Genomic DNA, 23,417 nt, shown 5'->3' with positions numbered 1-23,417 from the left:
TGTGGCCAGAGGAGGCTGGGCCGTCAGGCTGGAGCAAACCTTCATCGATTGGGCCCCCGAGGGGGTGGGCCTGCTGCTAATGGCACCAAGGGGGCTGGGGCCCCACAGTGACAGTGACAGTCTCTGCAGGGGAAACCAGATAGTCCCCCGGAGGCTCCCCACTGAGGCCAGCCTGCCTGTACCCACCTGCCCCCAGTAAAGCTGCAGGGCCCCCCGCAGGTGCTCACAGCGCTGACAGCTCCCGCTGCTGCACTGTCTTCCCTCCTAAGAGCCAGGCACCCGCAGGGGCCGGGCCACGAGACGCCTCTGGGTGCCTTTTGTTCTCCCTTTATTGTTTTTAATAATCTTTTCAAATTACTCAAGTGACACACAGCCATTGTGGGGAATTGGGAGGCTCTGGGGGACACGAGGGGAAGCGATGGCCCCCCTCTGGCCTCCAGAGCCGGCTGTGCCCCCATTTGGTCCTCACGACCTGGCGCCGGGCCTGTTCCCTCCTCCTGCCCCGGGACTCGTCCTGACCAGGGGCCTGGGGTCATGGACCAAATCTTGGCTCTGAAACGCTCCTCTCTGGCTCTGCGTCCTGGCCCAGATGTGAAGGTTTGAGTCTGGAACACCCAGCTGGGAAGGAGGCTTCAAGGGGAGGGACCCGGAGGGCCCGAGTCCCTTTCTGGTACCTGCTGTGGGAGGGGCCCTGCCCTCTGTGCCTCAGTGCCTTCATCTGTGAAATAGGGATCACTGAACCCACTGAGCAGGGCTGAGTGGCGACTGCAGGAGGAACCGCCCACGAAGTTTTAGTCCAGTGCCCGGCACGGGGCTGTTGTCAGAGGTGCAGGCGGTGGTGAGATGGGGCAGCGATCCTGGTTACTGGGCCGGGACCGCCTCCCTGGGCCTCTGGCCCCTCGAGGTGCCCCAGGGGGTGGGTGGGGAGGCACGCAGAGGCCCAGCCATTTTTTACAGCCTCATGCTTGCTGGGGGCACTGCGGGAGGGTGGGTGTCCACGGCAGCCCGACGCCACGCCCCACTCCATCTCCCAGCCTCGCCCTCACCCCTAAGGAACCGCTGACATGTTAGCAAGAGTCTTGTCTTGCTTTCTTTCTGACATCTGACCTTGATCACTTAGGCCCCAGAATTCCCAAGGCTCCCTACTTCCGGTGCCCTGCGTGTCCCTTCACCCAGCCTGGGCCCCTTAGCTTGTTCTCTGATGGGTGGAGGGACAGTGGCTTCTCCACATGCTCTCTGTGTGTACGGCCCTCAGTCACGGCGCCACCAGCAACTTTCCCGGGACGTGACGGGAGGGTGGCCCTGGGTAGACCAGAGAACAGTGGGGCGGGGGGAAGGGGACGTCGTCAGCGAGCCGTGTCTCTGAGCATCTGGCCCCGTCAGTGGTTACTTCGAACCCCACCTCAGCCCCAGTCTGGGCTGCAAGGACTTGCAGATCTCCCCGTCTCAAAGCCTCAGTTTCCTCATCTTTAAAATGGGCTTGGGACTTCCCTGGTGGTCCAGTGGTTAGGACTCCGCACTTTCACTGCTGGGGCCCAGGTTCAATCCCTGGTTGGGGAACTAAGATCCCACAAGCCACGCAGCCAAAAAAAAAAAAAAGGGCTTCATCCTAGTACATTGCTCATAGGGCTGTTGTGGGCATTCCAGGAGAATCAGGTTTGCAAAGTTCCCAGCAGACAGTGGTCCAGCAGAGGTAGCAGCTGGTAGCTGATAATAGCTGATCCCTCTCTCTAGCCCCACTTTGTGCTGGGAATCCTCCTCAGAGGAACGTATGTCCCAGTTGGAGTTGCCAAGCTACACGCAGGAGCCAACTTATGAACTGATTTAAAAGAACACATTGAGGTCATAATACTAAAGGTCATGCCGTTGCTTAGTTTTTACGTCCAGCCCTGTGCCAAGTATGCTACATCATCATCTCACGCAGTCCCCACAAGATGGACGTGATAGCTGTCCCTGTTTACAGATGAGGAGGGTCAGGCTAAGAGGTGAAGGCACCTGCCTGAGGACGCAGCCAGCCAACGGCAGGACTGGGATTTGGGCTGCAAAGCCATGTTGCCATCAGCTGGCCGGGTATCTGGAGGGTCCCTGGGCACTGGGAATGCAGGGTGGACAGGTCCAGCTGGGACCCACCAGGATGCCCTCCGAGCTTGCTGGGCGGCTCCCGTGTCGTTTACACAGTTCTCTGGGAACAGAGGCAGGGGAGCGGGTGTGTGCACACGGGGGGGCGCAGGCATGTGGGAGGAGCCAGCTGCCGGCCCCATATGGTGGCTCTGCCCACCAGCGCCACCAGCACCACCAGCCTGCCTGGCTCCGGGAGGGGCTCAGTGGAGAGGGTCGGGGAGGGGGGAGTACCTTGTGGGAGAGCGGGACTTCGGGGAGGTCGTTCCTGCAAGTTTTGTTTTAGTCGCCTGTGTGGAGCAGGGGGCCGAGTGGCCAAGTGACTCTTATCCCTCTGGGACAGATGAGGCTAAGAGAGGTGTGGCCACCTGTCCCAGGTCACACAGCTAGCGAGAGGCAGAGGTGGGATGAGCCCATGCCTGTGGAGTCCAGGTCTGTGCTCACAACCCCGTGTGGCACTGTCTCCCTGGACAGGGACTCATAGGCTTCCAGGGCGCTGGGCAGGAGCTCCCAGCAGGTGGGTGATGCTGGAGTCTCCTTTACCCTCTCTCACCTGCTCTCTACCTCCAGGTACAAAGGCTTCATCAAGGACTGCCCCAGCGGGCAGCTGGACGCAGCGGGCTTCCAGAAGATCTACAAGCAGTTCTTCCCGTTTGGAGACCCCACCAAGTTCGCCACATTTGTTTTCAACGTCTTTGATGAAAACAAGGTGAGCTGAGAATTGACAGGGCCTGTGCCAGCCCAGAGTCCCCTCCCTCCTGCGGCAGCCTGCGCGGCTCCACACCGACGCTGTCCTGCTGATGTTCCATTCCAGAGAAGGAACACACAGACGTGTGCACTCACACATACACATATACACACAAACGCACGCACATGTGTGCACACCCACACGTGCTTATACACAGATGCACACAAACGCATGCATGCACACACAAACATACATGCACTCATTGTACACAAATGCATGCACGTATATACATTGCAGGAGCTCACACATGCACAAGGAACCCACAGAGATCCGTGTATGCACATACATACCATGCACACAGACATACATGTATACACACATGCACACATATGTATACCTTGACCCTTTTCTTACAAGCACAAAATGCAAATGCCTCCAGGGATAATAACAGGATTTATAATAACTGACATTTACTGAACATTTACTACGTACTACACTCTTTATGTAGTTTTTTTTTTTTTTAATTAATTAATTAATTAATTAATTTTATTCTTGGCTGCATCGGGTCTTCGTTGCTGCACATGGGCTTTCTCTAGTTGCGGCGAGCGGGGGCTACTCTTCGTTGCGGTGCGCAGGCTTCTCCCTGCAGTGGCTTCTCTTATTGCGCAGCATGGGCTCTAGGTGCACGGGCTCAGTAGTTGCAGCACGCGGGCTCGGTAGCTGTGGCTCGTGGGCTCTAGAGTGCAGGCTCAGTAGTTGTGGTGCACGGGCTTAGTTGCTCTGTGGATTATTTTCAGTGAGACCTTACAACCAACTACCTGTAGGGATGCCTTTTAATTGCCCCCATTTTGCAGATGAGGAAACTGAGAATCATATAATATGGGATCTTTTGTGCCTGGCTTCTTTCACTGAGCATCGTGTTTTCAAGGCTTATCCGTGTTGCAGCGTGTCCCTTCCTGGTGACGGCCACCCTGACAGTTGGCATATCCACCATTGGGGCATCTTCAGTCCTCCAGACTCTGTGCCACGCTGGCATATTTCCTGGCTCACTTGTATTCAAGCTGGACGTACTGTAACTTGTTTCCATGCTCCATGCTGTAGGGCACTCGGATTTTTTCTGCTCTGTCACGCCCTGGCTTTCTCCGCAGGTGGCCTCAGCTGACGATCACACTGCCTGGCCCTGGGAAGAGCTCTGGCCTCTCCAGACCTCAGTTTCCTTATTTGCAAAATAAATAGGATTGAACAGTCCAGAGCCCCACCTTTTTCTAAAGCCTCTGAGCCTGTGGTTCAAGGCCGAGGATTATGGGTTTCTGGGTGACTCCTGCCCAGAGGGTCATGTGTGCTGGTGGTCCCTCTTCCTCCCACCAGATGTGGAGTGTCAGGCTCTCCCTTTGGCCTCACTCTTTTCCCTGTCCCTCCTGCCTGGCTTTTCCCTCTTTTTTTTTTTGGCCACACCATGCAGCACGCGAGATCTTTGTTCCCCAACCAGGGATCAAACCTGTGCCCCCTGCATTGGGAGCGCGGAGTCCTAACCACTGGACCGCCAGGGAAGTCCTCTTTTCCCATTTCTAATCCTACCCCCTCCCCCTCCCCTTCCTTCTCCTGACCCTCATCCCGTCACTCCCGCACTCTCCACTTGGGTGTCTGGTACCTGCTGCCACCCATCACCACCTGCCCAAGGTGCAGCCTGACCAGGTGACTCAGCGCTAACTGAGGCCCACCCGCACTCCCCTCTCTCCTGCAGGACGGGCGGATTGAGTTCTCTGAGTTCATCCAGGCTCTGTCGGTGACCTCGAGGGGAACCCTGGATGAGAAGCTACGGTGTAAGTCCTGCCCCCTGGGCTCTATGGGGCGGCCACTGGGCGGTCCCAGGCCGGGGGGAGGCCAACTACCTGGGCCAGGTCATCTGTCTGGGGCTGAGAGTGGCACAGATGTCCTGCCCTTCCAGGTCAGAGGCAGTTTCTTGGAGGAGGCCAGGCGGGAGGAACGTGTCTTCCTTAGATGTGTGGACAGATGGGGCGGGAGCAAAGGGGCATCCGAGCAGGTGCAGACATGGGACCTCGGGCAGGACAGCGTGGAGTTAAAAGACCCGGTTCCAGGGCTGGATCCACTACTTAGGAGGCTGTTTTGATAACTGATCTCATTCATTCACTTATTTACTGGTTCACCCAACAGGTGTTGACCAAACACGGCCACGTGTCAGTGCTGAGCAGAGGCCAGGACCCACGGGTGCACCAGATAGACGGGCACCTGCCCTCGCGGCTGTCAGTGTAGCTCAGGGACCTTATCCAAAAGATCCCAGAAAACTGCAGCCAAGGCAGGAAGAGGGAAGTGGGAACCGACAGGAGAGGAACTGACCCCGTTATGATTTGGGAGCTGAGCTGGGAAGGGTGAAGGTGCCAGGGAGGAAGGAGGGAAGAGGGTTCCAGGCAGGGGAGCAGCATGTGCGAGGCCCTGAGGAGGGATGGGAGAAGGATTCAGAGGGGAGAGTGTGCAGGCTCGTGCTGCTGCGAGAGGGAATCTGGAGAGAAGATGAAAACAGCTGGGCCAGAACTCACTTCCCACTGAGACACTTTCACTGCTTTGCGTCGGCACCGAGAAAACGCGGCAGTTTCTTTTTCTTTCTCTTTTTAGAAATAAAAGAGGATTTTATTTATGCAGAAGCTCCTTCCCTCCTCCCCAGGCATATTATTTTATTTTCTAAGTTGATCCCAGCAGGATACAGTGTAATTGTGGAAAGGAAGTGGGCTGAAAGGAGGCAGAGGCCCGGGCATGGGGAAGGAGAGAGGGGCCTTTAGGGCTCCTTCTGGGGTCCCCTCCCTCCCTCAGCTCCAGCTCCAGCTCCAGCCTCAGCTCTCGCAGATCCAGTGCCCCCTCCTTTTTTTTTGCGGTACGCGGGCCCCTCACCGCCGTGGCCTCTCCCGTTGCGGAGCACAGGCTCCGGATGCGCAGGCTCAGCAGCCGTAGCTCACGGGCCCAGCCGCTCCGCGGCATGTGGGATCCTCCCGGACCGGGGCACGAACCCGCGTCCCCTGCATCGGCAGGCAGACTCTCAACCACTGCGCCACCAGGGAAGCCCCCCCCTCCTTTTTATATTTAGGGTTTTTTTTAATAACCCTAGTTGAAACGGCGCATGTGTTCCTGTCGTGCGTGCGTGTGCGCGTGTCCCGTCTGTTTTGATGTAAATATTCATTGGTTGGATGAGTAATGGGGCTGTGGTGCAGTGGGCGGGGTGGGGAGAAGCACCCACTTCCCCGGGCCGGGGGTCACTCTGCCCTGGCTGGTTGACCGCAGGGGCCTTCAAGCTCTACGACTTGGATAACGACGGCTACATCACCAGGAACGAGATGCTGGATATAGTGGACGCCATTTACCAGATGGTGGTGAGAGGCCCGGGTCCTATGGGGTAGGGGGAGGCAGTAGGGGCATCAAAGTTAGTGACTGGGCCTGTCCCAGAGGAAGCACCCCCGTGGGACTGCTCTCCTGACCGGGGCAAGCGTTGGCCAGGTAAGGGTCACTGGCTGGGGCCACTCAGCACATCTGCAGCTGGGGTGGCAGATGGGGGCTAGGGTGGGTGCGAGGTTCTGGAGCAGAATTACAGATGGCGGGGGACGTTGCGGGGAGTGGGAGGCAGAGGGGGTCCTCATCTGGAACCTGCCCAGGTGTGGGGAGCATATTTTTGGGAAAAGGGCCCAAAGTCCAGAGTGCCAGGAGCCAGCCCCCACCATGTCTGTCCCTGGCAGGGGAACACCGTGGAACTCCCCGAGGAGGAGAACACCCCCGAGAAGCGGGTGGACCGAATCTTTGCCATGATGGACAAGGTGAGACCCCTCCCCGTAGGCGCCACTGACCACCTAGGGGCCTGGCTCGAGGCAGGCAGCACACTTGGTGTGACGTCCACTGGTCCAGTTGGCAGCCGTCCCCTTCAGACATCCAGGGTTTTAAGTAGATTTGTCCAACACTTTCTCTTTGATCAACTAAGATTCTTTATTTATTTTTTTAAATTAATTAATTAATTTATTTATCTATTTTTGGCTGCGTTGGGTCTTCGTTGCTGCGCGCGGGCTTTTCTCTAGTTGTGGCGAGAGTGGGGGCTGCTCTTCGTTGCGGTATGCGGGCTTCTCATTGCGGTGGCTTCTCGTTGCAGAGCATGGGCTCTAGGCGCGTGGGCTTCAGTAGTTGTAGCACGCGGGCTCAGTAGTTGTGGCTTGCGGGATGTAGAGCGCAGGCTCAGTCGTGGCGCAGGGCTTAGTTCCTCCGTGGCATGTGGGATCTTCCCGGACCAGGGCTCGAACCCATGTCCCCTGCATTGGCAGGCGGATTCTTTTTTTTGCAGTACGCGGGCCTCTCACTGTTGTGGCCTCTGCCGTTGCGGAGCATAGGCTCCAGACGCGCAGGCTCAGCAGCCATGGCTCACAGGCCCAGCCGCTCCGTGGCATGTGGGATCTTCCTGGACCGGGGCACGAACCCATGTCCCCTGCATTGGCAGGTGGACTCTCAACCACTGCGCCATCAGGGAAGCCCTGGCAGGCGGATTCTCAACCACTGCACCACCAGGGAAGTCCCAAGGTTCTTAACCTTTTAAATTTTTTGCCACGGACAAGAAATTTGGGCATTCTGAAGAAGTTGTCTGTGGACTTCTCAGAGTAATGGTTTTAAGTGCATCAGATAAAATCCACAGGATTAAGAAGGAAGCTATTTTAGAATGCAGCTATCAAAAAATTTTTTTAAAGAATTTGTGATGTGGTATATGAGCTTCTTTATGAACACATCGGATGATGAGATACAGTGGTTTAACCAACCCCACAATTTCGAACCGATGATATGTATAGGTGATGCCTACAGCAACCGTGGAGTGTTATAAAAATCCCTCAAGCCCCACAGCTGACAAAACCACAGGTACTGCTGGTTCTGTGGGAGATCGTTACCTAGATTCATTATGGAAGGAAGAGCTAAATTTCAGTTATAAGTTAGCGAAAAGAAAAACCTCATTTTTTCCCATTTTAGTTCACAGGCCTGCTGAATTCTGTCCTCAGACCTCAGGTTAAGAAACCCTTTTTTAGGGCTTCTCTGGTGGCGCAGTGGTTGAGAGTCCGTCTGCTGATGCAGGGGACACGGGTTCATGCCCCGGTCCGGGAAGATCCCACATGCCGCGGAGCGGCTGGGCCGGTGAGCCATGGCCGCTGAGCCTGCGCGTCCGGAGCCTGTGCTCCGCAACAGGAGAGGCCACAACAGTGAGAGGCCCGCGTACCGCAAAAAAAAAAAAAAAGAAAGAAACCCTTCTTTATACCAAAATTTTGTTTAAACTGGAAATAACTTTGTTTTAAACTGGAATTTGATATCAAGGTGGTAAGGAAACCCACTATTGCTTGCCTTCAATAAAAGAATTCAAATGAACAGTGACCTTGGGCTTATTATTACATTCTGGCTAGGTACAGGTGCCTGCCCTGAAAGCTTTGAGCCTGAGGCCTTACTTCCTTAATTTAAAAAGTGAGAAAAAAAATGTCATAAAGAACCTAGGGGTAAGACAGGTATAAAGACACAGACCTACTAGAGAATGGACTTGAGGATATGGGGAGGGGGAAGGGTAAGCTGTGACAAAGCGAGAGAGTGGCATGGACATATATACACTACCAAACAAACGTAAAATAGATAGCTAGTGGGAAGCAGCCGCATAGCACAGGGAGATCAGCTTGGTGCTTTGTGACCACCTGGTGGGGGGATAGGGAGGGTTCGGAGGGAGGGAGACGCAAGAGGGAAGAGATATGGGAACATATGTATATGTATAGCTGATTCACTTTGTTATAAAGCAGAAACTAACGCACCATTGTAAAGCAATTATGCTCCAATAAAGATGTAAAAAAAAAAAAAAGTGAGATCACATGTCAGAGAGGCAGTAAAGACACAGAGGCTCAGACCACGCTGGGCTGCTGATAATAATCAGAAGATGTGTCCATAGAGTGCGGCAGAGAACACTAACCTCTCGCAGGGTGGTTCGATGTTATTTACCACCAAGGTGTTAAATCCCCCCCCACCCCCAATCCAGACATCCCTTATTTGGGGAAGCAAAGTCCACGCTGTAGTCAGACTGGGTGTAAATCTGGCTTCCCCAGTTAGCAGCCAGAGAGGGCCCTGGATAGGTGACTGAGCCTCGGCATCCTCACCGGTGAAACGGTGATAAGAGCAGCCCCTCTTTGGCTAAACAGTACGCTGCTAAATAACCAAGAGATCCCTGAAGAAATCAACGAGGGAATAAAATAATACCTAGAGACAAATGACAATGAAAACACGACGACCCAAAACCTATGGGATGCAGCAAAAGCACTTCTAAGAGGGAAGTTTATAGCAATATAATCCTACCTCAAGAAACAAGAAAAATCTCAGATAACCAATCTAAACTTACACCTAAAGGAACCAGAGAAAGCAGAGCAGCCCCTCTTCTTAGAGCGGCTGTGAGGACCCCATGAGACCAAGCGCACGCATAGCATGAGCGGGGCCCCAGGTAGACGACCCTCAAGGTCTGCCTGCGGAGCTTGTGGAAACCTCGTCACGGTCTCTCTGGGTGCAGGCTGTGGGTGGGTTCCAAGGCCTTTTTCTTTTTCTCTCACGGGTTTCCTTGCAAGATGCTCCAGGGGAAGGGATTCTGGCCCAAACCATTTCCTTCTGCAAGAGACCCACTAAAGCCCCTTGACGTGGGCTCCGTCCAGCCTCCTTGTAGGTCTCCCGGGGGATGGCTTAAATGCCCTTCCAAGGGTGACCCTGGAGAAATGCATCAGGTTCTCGGCCCTGTGGGATTAACACCCTGTGTGGGATGAACAGCAGTGAGGATGATAACTGCGGAGTTATCAGGTGCTTCCAGTCCGCCGAACGCTTTACACAGCTTGAGCTCAAGGAGTGCTCACCTCAGTGCCCTGAAGAAGCCGTTCAGTTCTCTCCAGTCTCCAGATGAGGAAACAAGGGCCCAGAGAGGTGGGTCATGTGCCCAAGGTCACCCAGCCAGGAAGTGCCCGCGTCTGTCTATGCCTGACCCCTCCCACCTAATGAGCTGCCTTGCCTCCCTCCTGACTTAACTGTGGAAGCTCTTTTGGAAGCAGCCCTGGGCTGGGCTTGGGGATGGAAGGTCCAGGGCCCAGGGCAGAGGCCCCTGTCCTGGGAGGTTGGTTGTCCCCTCGCCTTAACCCTCTTCTCTCTGTTTGCAGAATGCCGACGGGAAGCTGACGCTGCAGGAGTTCCAGGAAGGATCCAAGGCGGACCCGTCCATCGTGCAGGCGCTGTCCCTCTACGACGGGCTGGTATAGTCCAAGGCCCAGAGCTGAGGTGAGTGGAGGGAGACTTGGGGCCTGGGGTGGGGGAAAGGGGGCAGACCTAGCCTCAGGACACTTGGGGTTGGCAGATAAGTACCTGAGTTTCCCGGAGGGGAATCGGGGTCTGCCCAGTTGGCGCATAGCTAGTAGGGGAGGCCTAGGAGGCAGGGCCTTCACATCAGCCAGGGCTCCTCTATTTTTGTCATTTTTATATACCCAGATTCAGCCTGAGCGTTTACTTGAATAGAAGTTTCCCTGGGGTGAAAGCACTTTGAAAATCCCAGTTCTCAGCCAGGGCCAGGGGCCTGGGAGAACAGGAGTTTCTCATCTTTTCTCCGTTGGGGTGGCTGAAGACCTCAGCTTCCACTCTCTTGATCAATAGCTCCAGCGTGGTTTCTTTTTTTGCCCCGTTGGATTTCTGTTAAGCATAGGATGATAGCCCACAGAGGCCTCTGTTGCTGGCAGAGAACTGACCCCTATGGTCCTGTCCAGCTACAAACACTCTTTTTTTTTTTTTTTTTTTTTTTTTACTGGCTCTTTTTTTTTTTTTACATCTTTATTAGAGTATAATTGCTTTACAATGGTGTGTTAGTTTCTGCTTATAACAAAGTGAATCAGTTATACATATACATATGTTCCCATATCTCCTCCCTCTTGCATCTCCCTCCCTCCCACTCTCCCTATCCCACCCCTCTAGGTGGTCACAAAGCACCAAGCTGATCTCCCTGTGTTATGCGGCTGCTTCCCACTAGCTATCTACTTTACGTTTGGTAGTGTATACATGTCCATGCCACTCTCTCACTTTGTCACAGCTTACCCTTCCCTCTCCCCATATCCTCAAGTCCATTCTCTAGTAGGTCTGTGTCTTTATTCCCGTCTTACCCCTAGGTTCTTCATGACCATTGTTTTACAAACACTCTTGTATGTGTCTCCTGGTGGACGGATGATGCATCCTGTTGATATAGATCTAAGAGTAGAATTGCTGGGACATAGAATGTGTGTATATTTAGCTTTAGTAGATACTTCCAGAAGTCTTCCAACATGGTTGTACCATCTCCTACTCCCACTTGCGGTGTATGAGAGCTCCCATTGCCCCACTTCCTTGCCAGCACTGGGTGTTCTCTGTCTTTTAAAATTTCAGCCGTTTTGGTGGGCGTGTCACGATAGCTTGTTGTAATCTTAATTTGCATCTCACTGATGAGCACTGAAGTTGGGCACCTTGTCATATGTGCATCCTCCGTGTTACCATCACCTTTTGTGCAGTGCTGTCTTAGTTATCTGTTGCTGTACACTGCAGTGCCACAAAACAGCAGCTGAAAAGAACAAACATCAGGAATTTGGGTACAGCTTTGTTGGGTGCCTTTGGCTCAAGGTCTCTCATGAGGATGCAGCCAAGCTGTCAGGAGGGTGGCCAACCATCCCAGTTTGCCTGGGACTGTCCCAGATTTAGTGCTGAAAGTCCCATGTCCTGGGAAACCCCTCCGTATTAGGTAAACTGGGATGATCATCAGCTGTTGGCCAGGACTGCGGTCTCATCTGAAGGCTTAGCCAGGGGTGACCCACTTCTAAGCTCACTCATTTGGTTTGGCGGCCTCACCATGTGGCCCTCTGCACAGGGCTGCCTAACAACATGGTGGCTGGCTTCCCGCAGGGTAAGCTGTCTGGGAGGGAGGGAGAAGGAGAACCCAAGATGAAAGCACAGTCTTTTTATAACTTGATCTTTTTTTTTTTTTTAATAAATTTATTTATTTATTTTGGCTGCGTTGGGTCTTTGTTGCTGTGTACAGGCTTTCTCTAGTTGCGGCAAGTGGGGGCTGTTCTTCGTTCTGCTGCACGGGCTTCTCATTGCAGTGGCTCCTCTTGTTGCGGAGCTCGGGCTCTAGCCACACGGGCTTCAGTAGTTGTGGCAGGCTCAGTAGTTGTGGCACATGGGCTTAGTTGCTCTGCGGCATGTGGGATCTTCCCAGACCAGGGCTCGAACCCGTGTCCCCTGCATTGGCAGGCGGATTCTTAACCACTGCGCCACCAGGGAAGCCCTATAACTTGATCTTGAGAAGCAAGATCCCATCACTTCTTTTTTAAGAATGCCTTGGCTACTTTATGCTATTTCTATACAAATTTTAGAATCAACTTATAAATATCTACACACACACACGCTGGGATTTTGAATGGGATTGAGTTGAGTCTACTGTTCAATTTGGGGGAGAATTGGCATCTTTTTAATGTTGAGTCTTCCAATCCATGAAGATGGTATATCTCTCTCTGTGTTTAGGTCTTTAATTTTTTTTCTCTATAACATTTTGCTGTTTTTAGCTAAAAGGTCTTTCACATCTTTTAGTAGATTTATTCCTAAGTATTTGATGTTTTTGATGGTGTTTTAAACAGTAATTTTAAAATTGTATTTTCTGTTTGTTTCTGATTTATAGAAATTCAGTTGATTTTTGTTTATTGATCATATACCCATGGTCCTGCTAACTTCATTTATTAGATCTAGGAGTCTGCCTTAGATTCTTTTGGATTGTCTACATTCTATTTCTTCCTTTCCTATCCCTCTGCCTTTTGTTCCTTTTTCCTGCTTCCTTGCACTGGTTGGGCCCTCCAGTCACATAGAAGTAGTGATGGTGAACATTCTTGTCTCATTCTTGAGAGAAAGCTTTCAATAATTCACCATTAGTTACGATGCTTGTTATAGGTCCTTTGTAGATAGATTTTAGCAGATTTAGAAAGTTTCCTTCTTTTCTAGTTTGGTAGGAGTTATTTGTTTTTTTAAAAAAATCATGAGTGGTATTGAACTTTATCAGAATTTTCTGTGTTTATCAAGATGCTCATATGACTTTTCTCTCTTTTTTGTTGTCAATATGATGAATTACACTGATTGATTTTGTGTGTGAATACATTTTATGGATCATCCGTGGATTCCTGTCCACTTAAATACACTACCTTTTTTTTTCTATTCTTTTTCAAATTAGTTTTCCCATTTAGGTTGTTACATAATATTGAGCAGAGTTCCCTGTGCTATACAGTAGGTCCTTGTTGCTTATCCATTTTTTAAAAAAAGTTTTTAATAGATCTTTATTGGAGTATAATTGCTTCACAATACTGTGTTAGTTTCTGTTGTACACCAAAGTGGATCAGCCATATGCATACATATGTCCCCATATCCCCTCCCTCTTGAGCCTCCTTCCCATCCTCCCTATCCCACCCCTCTAGGTCATCGCAAAGCACCGAGCTGATCTCCCTGTGCTATGCTGCTGCTTCCCACCAGCCAACTATTTTACATTCCATAGTGTATATATGTTGATGGTACCCTCACTTCACCCCAGCTTTGCCCTCCAATCCCATGTCCTCAAGTCCATTTTCTATGTCTACCTCTTTATTCCTGCCCTGCAACTAGGTTCATCAGTACCATTTTTTTTTTTTTTTTTTAGATTTCATATATATATGTTAGCATACTGTATTTGTTTTTCTCCTTCAGTTTGTCACCATTGAGTATGATGCTTGCTGTGGGTTTGTCATATATGGCCTTTATTGTGTTGAGGTAGGTTCCCTCTATTCCCATTTTCTGGAGAGTTTTTATCATAAATCGGTGTTGAATTTTGTTAAAAGCTTTTTCTGCATCTATTGAGATGATCATATGGTTTTTATTCCTTAATTTGTTAATGTGGTGTATCACATTGATTGATTTGCATATATTAAAGAATCCTTGCATCCTGGGATAAATCCCACTTGATCATGGTGTATGATCCTTTTAATGTGCTATTGGATTCTGTTTGCTAGTATTTTGTTCAGGAATTTTGCATCTAGGTTCATCAGTGATATTGGTCTATAATTTTCTTTTTTTATGATATCTTTTTCTGGTTTTGGTATCAGGGTGATGGTGGCTTCATAGAATGAATTTGGGAGTGTTTCCCCCTCTGCCATTTTTTGGAAAAGTTTGAGAAGGATGGGTGTTAGCTCTTCTCTAAATGTTTGCTAGAATTCACCTGTGAAGCCATCTGGTCTTGGACTTTTGTTTGTTGGAAGATTTTTAATTACGGTTTCAGTTTCATTACTTGTAATAGGTCTGTTTATATTTTCTAATTCTTCCTGGTTCATTGTTGGAAAGTTGTACCTTTCCAAGAATTTGTCCATTTCGTCGTGGTTGTCCATCTTATTGGCATATAGTTGTTTGTAGTAGTCTCTTATAATCCTTTGTATTTCTGCAGTGTCAGTTGTGATTTCTCCTTTTTCATTTCTAATTTTATTGATTTGCGTCTTCTCTCTTTTTTTCTTGATGAGTCTGGCTAAGCGTTTATCAATTTTTTTTTTTTTTTTTTTTGCTGCATTGAGTCTTCATAGCTGTGTGTGGGCTTTCTCTAGTTGCGGCGAGAGGGGGCTACTCTTTGTTGTAGTGTGCGGGCTTCTCATTGCAGTGGCTTCTCTTGTTGTGGAGCACGGGCTCTAGGCACACGGGCTTCAGTAGTTATGGCTCGCTGGCTTCCGTAGTTGTGGCTCATGGGCTCTAAAGTGCAGGCTCAGTAGTTGTGGTGCACAGGCTTAGTTGTTCCGCGGCATGTGGGATTTTCCCGGCCCAGGGCTCGAACCTGTGTCCCCTGCATTGGCAGGCGGATTCTTAACCAGTGCACCACCAGGGAAGCCCCTCCAGCTTTTGTTTGATTTCCATTTGTGTGGCATATCTTTTTCCATCCCTTCACTTTCAGTCTGTATGTGTTCCTAGGTCTGAAGTGGGTCTCTTGTAGACAGCATATATATGGGTCTTGTTTTTGTATCCATTCAGCCAGTCTATATCTTTTGGTTACAGCATTTAATCCATTTACATTCAAGGTTATGATCGATATGTATGTTCCTATTACCATTTTCTTAATTGTTTTGGGTTTGTTTTTGTGGGTCTTTTTCTTCTCTTGTGTTTCCCGCTTAGAGAAGTTTCTTCAGCATTTGTTGTAAAGCTGGTTTGGTGGTGCTGAATTCTCTTAGCTTTTTCTTGTCTGAAAAGCTTTTGACTTCTCCATTGAATCTGAATTAGATCCTTGCTGGGTAGAGTAATCTTGGTTGTAGGTTTTTGTCTTTCATCACTTTAAGTATATCCTGCCACTCCCTTCTGGCCTGCAGAGTTTCCCCTGAAAAATCAGCTGCTAACCTTATGGGGATTCCTTTGTATGTTATTTTTTGTTTTTCCCTTGCTGCTTTTAATAATTTTTCTTTGAATTTAATTTTTGTTAGTTTGATTAATATGTGTCTTGGTGTGTTTTTCCTAGGTTTTATCCTGTATGGGACTCTCTGTGCTTCCTGGATTTGCGTGACTGTTTTCTTTCCCATGTTAGGGAAGTTCTCGACTATAATCTCTTCAAATATTTTCTCAGTCCCTTTCTTTTTCTCTTCTTCTGGGACCCCTATAATTCGACTGTTGGTGCATTTAGTGTTGTCCCAGTGGTCTCTGAGATTGTCTTCAATTCTTTTCATTTTTTTTTCTTTATTCTGCTCCTCAGCAGTTATTTCCACCATTTTGTCTTCCAGCTCACTTATTCGTTCTTCTGCCTCAGTTATTCTGTAATTGATTCCTTCTAGTGTATTTTTCATTTCAGTTATTGTGTTGTTCATCTCTGTTTGTTTGTTCTTTAGTTCTTCTAGATCTTTGTTAAACATTTCATGTATTTTCTCAATCCGTGCCTCCATTCTGTTTCCGAGATTCTGGATCATCTTTGCTATCATTACTCTGAATTCTTTTTCAGGTAGATTGCCTATTTCCTCTTCATTTATTTGGTCTTGTAGGTTTTTACCTTGCTCCTCCATCTATGACATATTTTTTTGCCATCTCATTTTTTTTTTTTTTTTTTGTTTAATGACTGGGATTGTGTTCCTGTCTTACTGGTTGTTTGGCCTGAGGCTTTTAACACTGGGGTCTGTGGCTATTGGGTAGAGCTGGGTCTTGGTGCTGAGATGAGGAATTCCGTGAGACCTCACTCCGATGAATAGTCCCTGGGGTCTGAGGTTCTCTGTTAGTCTAGTGGTTCGGACTTGGAGCTCCTACCACAGGAGCTTCAGCTGACCTGGGCTTGTGAACCAAGGTCCTGCAAGCTGCCTGGGGCGGCAAAAAAAACCCCACAACAATAACAAAGTAAAAAATAAAATTAGACTAGGAAACTAACAGATATGTTAGGAAGAATATGAAAATAAAAATATAGATGATTCAACAACTGGAATAGTAAAACAATAGTAAAATAGTAAATAGTAAAAATACCCACAATAGTAAAAAAGAGGAGGAGGGAAAAGAAAAAAAGAAAAAAGAAAAAAGGGGGCAGAAGGCCTTAGCTGTGGAGGGCAGGGCCTAAGCAAGGGCGAGGTTTGGGTGGTGGGTGGGGCCAATGCTCAGTATCTGGAAAAGGCCCTGGGGGCTGTAGGGGGGTGAAACTTAGGCTCAAGGAACAGAAGGGGCCCAGGCGTTCCCCCCACCCCTGGTCTCAGAGGGCAGGGGACCTCACCTGGGAGGCTGGCAGGCTTCCTGGGCTTGAGAGGGTGAGACAATCACCCTCTGCTCCTGTCCCTCTCCTCCTGGAAGGCCCCTCCCACGTGCCTCTCCTATTCTCCCCCCGGCCTCCTTCCTATGCCCCCAAGGACCCACGTGGCCTGGAGGGGGCCTTGGAGGGCAGGGGACTGGCCTGGGAGCTCCGCAGGCTCCCCGGCCCGAGTGGGCAGGGCAATCGCCCTCTGCTTCTCTCCCGCTCCTCCTGATGGCCCCTCCCACCTGCCTCTCCTGATCTCTCCAGCCTCCCTCCTATGCCTATTTCATTCTTGTTAAAGGCTGAGTAATATTCCATTGTATATTTGTACCATATCTTCTTTACCCATTCTCTGTCAATGGACATTTAGGTTGTTTCCATGTCTTGGCTATCGTAAACAAAGCTGCAATGAACACTGGGGTGCATGATCTTTTCGAACCATGTTTTTCTCTGGATATATGCTCAGGAATGGGATTGCAGGATCATATGATAGCTCTATTTTTAGTTTTTAAAGGAACCTTCATACTGTTCTCCATAGTGGCTGCACCAATGTACATTCCCACCAACAGTGTAGGAGGGTTCTCATCTCTTCACACCCTCTCCAGCATTTACTGTTTGTGGATTTTTTGATGATAGCCATTCTGACTTACACCGATTGATTTTTGAATGCTAAGCCACCCATGATATGCTTTTATGTATCATCAGATTTGATTTGCTGATATTTTGTTTACGAAGCCTGTTTTGAAGCTTCTAATATTCTTATGTTTTTGCACAAGAAATCCTTTTTCATTGAAGAGACATTAGAAAATATGTTTAAAAAGAAAACCTCCATTAAAAAGTTTATTGAAAAAAACCCTTCATGTATAACCCAGAAATAACCACTGTGAACATTTTGTGTCCAGAATGATTCAGAAGGAATTGAACACTTACAAAAACTTAATACTCAGTAACTAGGTCACATAGGAACATATAATCAAACCAATTTATAAAGGAACTGTGACAGTCATTTCTATAATCTTAAAAATGTTCAGTATGCAGCTCTGGGTCCCACAGTGCATACTGATCTGTTGTCTGATTTTTCAGAGTCCCTCTTTTGTGAATTACCACCAATGGCCTCATTGGCAACTATCATATAACAGCTGCTTATTACCTCCAGGCCATGGAATAATGGTGCAAACATAAGTTCTTGCTGTATCCCTCCAAGGAAAAGTTGTACAGTGTAATTAATTTCTTTAAGTGTGTGATTCTTTTTGAATTACCCTATTTGTTTTTGTCTTACAGTTTTCTATGAATATATATGTATATATATTTCCTCAACAACGAGTTCATAACCATATGCTGTTGGCTGTGTTTTTTGTTTTTTTGGGTTTTGTTTGTTTGTTTGTTTTTGCGGTATGCAGGCCTCTCACTGTTGTGGCCTCTCCCGTTGTGGAGCACAGGCTCCGGACGCGCAGGCTCAGCGGCCATGGCTCATGGGCCCAGCCGCTCCGTGGCATTTGGGATCTTCCCGGACCGGGGCATGAACCCGCGTCCCCTGCATTGGCAGGCGGACTCTCAACCACTGCGCCACCAGGGAAGCCCTGTTTGTTTGTTTGTTTTATTATTATTATTATTTTTGCTGTACGTGGGCCTCTCACTGTTGTGACCTCTCCCGTTGCGGAGCACAGGCTCCGGACACGCAGGCTTAGTGGCCATGGCTCACGGGCCCAGCCGCTCCGCAGCATGTGGTATCCTCCCGGACCGGGGCACGAACCCGTGTCCCCTGCATCGGCAGGCGGACTCTCAACCACTGCGCCACCAGGGAAGCCCTGTTAGTTTGTTTTTTAAAGGAACAACTTGTAGGAAACATTTATTTTTTCTTTTGGAGACTCAACACTAAGAAAAGAGATTTTTAATGTGTTTTACCCAACTTGGCTTCACATCCTGTTGTGTCTACACTGGCTTTCCTTAACACAATTTATGTAGACATATATCTTACCCTCACCAGCAACATGTCGGCCAACACGACGTAACTTTATTTCCATGACAAGGTTTTCAGGGTGCCAAGATCCCCTTTTCTATAGCTCTTCCTGAGAATTGCCATATACCAGGTTTCTCAGGACTTCCTAGAGCCTGCCTGATAGTAATTATATCCAATTTGTGTTCCATTGTTTTTGTGATTTATTTGCCTTCTCAGATTCCTGATGGATCATAATTCTTAGATAAATTACGGTTATATAATTCACTGAATTATTCAGGAACTGAGATCGTGCATATTTTTCGCGTCACTAAATGTTGCTCGAGATCATCATTTTTAATAGCTGTATAGTATACCGTTTATGGTTGGACCATACCTTAACCAGTCTTATGGTGTGGGGCACTTAGGTTGTTGGAAATTTGAGAGTGGAAAAAAAAAAAACAATTTTTGTTATGGGAACATTCTCATGCAATGGTGGAGAGAATATGTAACTCCGTGTACCCATCTCCCAGCTTCAGAATCACCGATTCACAGCAATCTTGTGCCATCTATACCCACCCCCACACACCCCCGACACTGGGTTGTTTTCAAGCAAATTCAAGACATCGTATCATTTCATACATAAATATTTCAAAATGTATTTCTAAAAGATAACGATTCTTTAAAAAAAGAATCCATAATACCCCAAAAATCAATAATTCCTTAATACGCTCTCGTCAGCACTTACATTCCACTTTCCTGTTGTCTCACATTTTTTTTCACTTTGTTTATTGGAATCTGAATCAAGTCCATAGACAGCAAGTGGTTGATAAGTCTACGTTTATTTTAATCTCTACGTTTCCCCCCCCTCCCTTTTCCTTCTTGCTATTTGCTGAGAAGAGTGTTCTGTACGGTGCCCCATGGTGCTGTTAACAGGCTCTTCTCTTTCTTGTTCTTCCTGGAAATGGCAGTTAGATCTGCAGGCTGGCTTGGCATTGGGTTTGGGCCACTTTGGGCGAGAACACCTCATGAGCGGGGTTGTGTGCGTCTGGCAGGTGCACATGACCTCAGTGACATCAGCAGCTGTTGCTGATCGCCACCCCTGTCCATTCATTCATTACATGGTGCGAAATGGTGACGTCCTAAAGTCGTCTTTCCTTCTTCGTCATTGGCTAGATTACTTTTACAAAGGGAAACTTCCCCTCATCCACTCGTTGGTTACCCTGAGGCTTGGTTTTCATAGGGAAGGCATGATGGGTACTTGATTCTTTATCAGTTTTCAAAACAAGTTGGATTTCTAAAATCCTTAGAGGTGACCAATGAAGTTTTTAAAAAATATATGTGTAACTGTGAATTTAGGGATTTAAATGCATTGGGTGAGTTTCATCATGTTTGCAGTTCTTTTTTTCTTTTTTTTACATTTTTTTGGGCCACGCCGCACAGCTTATGGGATTTTAGTTCTCCAACCATGGATCGAACCCCAGGCCTTGGCAGTGAGAGCTTGGAGTCCTAACCACTGGACCGCCAGGGGATTCCCTTAACTAGCAGATACAATAATGCAAGTCACAGGGGTTCACAGATCACCGCGGAAGGCAAAGCATGTGATTGGAGACCCAGCTGAACCTCCAGGGGCTGGCAGGGGACCTGGAAGGCTGAGAGGACCCAGGCCTCTCCCTTGGGTGCTCTGGCCTTTCTCTGGGTGGTTGCTCCATACTCTCTCTCCCTCGGCACCTGCACCATAATGGCCCCCCCAATTCTGGTCCTGCAGGGCCTTCCTACTGCCCCAGGGCCACCTCCACATAGATTCGGATTGGCCCAGATAATGTTTTTAAGTCATCTCCCCAAATTGGGAAAATGACCCCTTTGTATCAGACACCTACACCTGTCCAGTGGGGAGTGGGGACGTGAGATTTAAACACTGGGGTGGAGCAGGTTATGGGAAGGATCTTTGGATGGCACAGACAGTAACAGACATAACTGTCCCCCAGGCTGCTGCTTTTTTTTTTTTTTTTTTTTTTTTTTGCGGTACGCGGGCCTCTCACTGTTGTGGCCTCTCCCGTTGAGAAGCACAGGCTCTGGACACGCAGGCCCAGCGGCCATGGCTCACGGGTCCAGCCGCTCCGCGGCATGTGGGATCTTCCCGGACCAGGGCACGAACCCGTGTCCCCTGCATCGGCAGGCGGACTCTCAACCACTGCGCCACCAGGGAAGCCCCAGGCTGCTGCTTTTTAAAAAAAATGTATTGAAGTGAAATTCACATAACATAAAATTAACTATCTTAAGTGAACAATTCAGTGACATTTAGTACATTCTAGAACCTTTGCCTCATTCCAAGATAAAGCTCCATATCCCTTAAGCAGTTTCTCCCCCACCCCCACCCCTCACTGAGCCTCTGGCAACCATACTTTGCTTTCTGTCTCTATTCTGGATGTTTCATATAAATGGAATCATTTACTATGTGACCTTTTTTTTAAAAAATTAAATTAATTAATTAATTTAGTTAGTTAGTTAGTTTTGGCTGCGTTGGGTCTTCGTTGCTGCGCGTGGGCTTTCTCTAGTTGCGGCGAGCAGGGGCTACTCTTCGTTGCGGTGCACGGGCTTCTCATTGCGGTGGCTTCTCTTGTTGCAGAGCACAGGCTCTAGGCGTGCGGGCTTCAGTAGTTGTGGCTCTTGGGCTCTAGAGTGCAGGCTCAGTAGTTGTGGCTCACGGGCTTAGTTGCTCCGTGGCATGTGGGATCTTCCCAGACCAGGACTTGAACCCGTGTCCCCTGCATTGGCAGGCTGATTCTTAACCACTGTGCCACCAGGGAAACCCTATGTGACCTTTTATGTCTGGTTCTTTCACTTAGCGTCATGTGGTCAAGTTTCATCTGTGTTGGGGCATGTACCAGTACTTCATTCGTTTGTATGGCTGAATAGTATTCCACTGTGTGGTTAGATCACATTTGTTTATCCATTCATCCATTGATGGACATCTGGGTCATTTCCACCTTTTGGCAGTTGTGAATTATGGTGCTATGAACATTGGTGTACATGGATTTGAGTACCTATTTTCCAGTTTTTAGAGTACATCCCTGGGGTGCAATTGCTGGGTCATATAGTAAGTATGTTTAATTTTCTGAGGAACTGCCAAACTTTTCCACAGAAGCTGTGTCATTTTATATTCCTCCCAGCCATGGTCGAGGGTTCCAATTTCTTCACACCCTCACCAACACTTGTTGGTTTCAGGTTTTATCCTAGTGGGTGCGAAGTGGTGTCTCATTGTGGTTTTTTGTTTGTTTGTTTGTTTGTTTTTGCGGTACGCGGGCCTCTCACTGCTGTGGCCTCTCCCGTTGCGGAGCGTAGGCTCCGGACGCGCAGGCTCAGCGGCCATGGCTCACGGGCCCAGCCTCTCCGCGGCATGTGGGATCTTCCCGGACCGGGGCACGAACCCGTGTCCCCTGCATCAGCAGGCGGACTCTCAACCACTGCGCCATCAGGGAAGCCCCTCATTGTGGTTTTGATTTGTGTTTCCCTGATGACTAATTCTGTTGAGCATCTTTTCATGTGATTATTGGCTATTGCACACATTGTTCTTAATGGTTGCAAACTTTTTTATCCTATGGCTCTGTCCTTATTTATCCAACCTGTCCCCTGATAGTGGACACTGAGTTTGCTTCCTCCCTTTTAATTTTGCTATTACAGATGATACTGTCATAAACATTTACTTCTGTCTTTTTAACTTATTTTTTACTGAAGTATAGTTGATTTACAATGTCATGTTAATTTCTGCTGTACAGCAAAGTGATTCAGATACATATTTCTTTTTATATACATTCTTTTTCATATTCTTTTCCATTACGGTTTATCCCAGGATATTAAATATAGTTCCCTGGGCTATACAGTAGGACCTTGTTGTTTATCCATTCTATATGTAATAATTTGCATCTACTAACCCCAAACTCCCAGTCCATCCCTCCCCCACCCCCCATAAACATTTATTTCTTAAGCATAAATACTAAGCACCAAATGTGTGGATCGGAGGGCATGCACATTTTTAGGACTTGTGACATAGAATGCCACCTGATCCTCTAGTTGACTGTTGCCCGCTCTGTGTCCCTGGCAGCCAGCTCTGAACCCGCCCCGCCTCCCTGTGTCTTCCAGATGCCTGGGAACCAGTCACCTCCTCCCGTGCCATGAGGCCACCTCCGCCCCGACACCACCACCCTCATGTGTCCACCCAGCCTTTCTCCGCATCCACGCCCCGCCGGGCTGCCCTGGAACCGTGAGGCCCGGCTCTCCTCCACCCGCCCCGCACCCACCCGCCGCCTGAAGCCACCGGCTCTAATTGCCACCAACTTCTGCTTGTCCAGAAAACGACAGTACGGATGGGAAAAAGCTCCAGCCCTCTGCAAAACCAAGGACCCGGCTGCTTCGCAGGCGGCCTCGCGGTCCCTCCTGGCTCTCCTGCGTGTGTGCTTTCGTTCTCTATTTCAAACAGACATTGAAAAAGAAAAAAAAAAAAAACCTACCTTCTGTCCTAGAAGATTCAGACTGACAGATGGGGAGAAGGCCTCGGGGACGTCAAAGAACTCTGCCTCCTGCCTTGACCTTGGCAGCGGGAGAGGCCACGGGAGTCACGGCCTTGGCCACGGGGGGTCGGGGCGCGGGGGGGCCTGCCTGCCCGTCGTGATTTGGCGCCTCATCCTCGAGCAGCAAGACCACCTGCGCGGCTAGGATGATTCATTACAATGTTGATGATTTTTTTTGTGATAACAGTATTGTGCTTTTTGTGGGGGAAGTGAGGGTTTTTTTTTATATACATATATAATTGATACCTTTTATTTATTGGTGGGTAACCGTTGCTGCTGCCTCGTGTGTCTGACGCTCCCAGG

At 48.9% G+C, this 23,417-nt stretch overlaps 1 protein-coding gene across 3 annotated transcripts in view; it reads left to right on the top strand.

Annotated features, from left to right (window-relative positions):
* Positions 1–23,072, top strand: part of NCS1 (neuronal calcium sensor 1) — a 58,005-nt gene extending 34,933 nt beyond the window's left edge. The window contains exons 3-8 of one of the 3 annotated variants that reach the window (XM_079705726.1): positions 2,689–2,827; positions 4,551–4,629; positions 6,101–6,189; positions 6,550–6,627; positions 10,006–10,123; positions 22,687–23,072. In XM_079705726.1, the coding sequence (XP_079561852.1) occupies positions 2,689–2,827; positions 4,551–4,629; positions 6,101–6,189; positions 6,550–6,627; positions 10,006–10,104 (484 nt within the window). In that variant the 3' untranslated portion in view covers positions 10,105–10,123; positions 22,687–23,072. Of the gene's footprint in view, positions 1–2,688; positions 2,828–4,550; positions 4,630–6,100; positions 6,190–6,549; positions 6,628–7,813; positions 8,185–10,005; positions 10,124–22,686 lie in introns of those variants that run through there. The other 2 variants (XM_079705725.1, XM_079705727.1) reach the window with 2 other exon arrangements.
* The last annotated feature ends 345 nt before the right edge of the window (positions 23,073–23,417 follow it).

The sequence above is a fragment of the Hyperoodon ampullatus genome (assembly GCF_949752795.1).
Source record: "Hyperoodon ampullatus genome assembly, chromosome: 6".
Taxonomy (NCBI): domain Eukaryota; kingdom Metazoa; phylum Chordata; class Mammalia; order Artiodactyla; family Ziphiidae; genus Hyperoodon; species Hyperoodon ampullatus.
The sequence above is the reverse complement of the archived record's forward strand: the minus strand, read 5'-3'. Positions and strand labels throughout refer to the sequence as shown.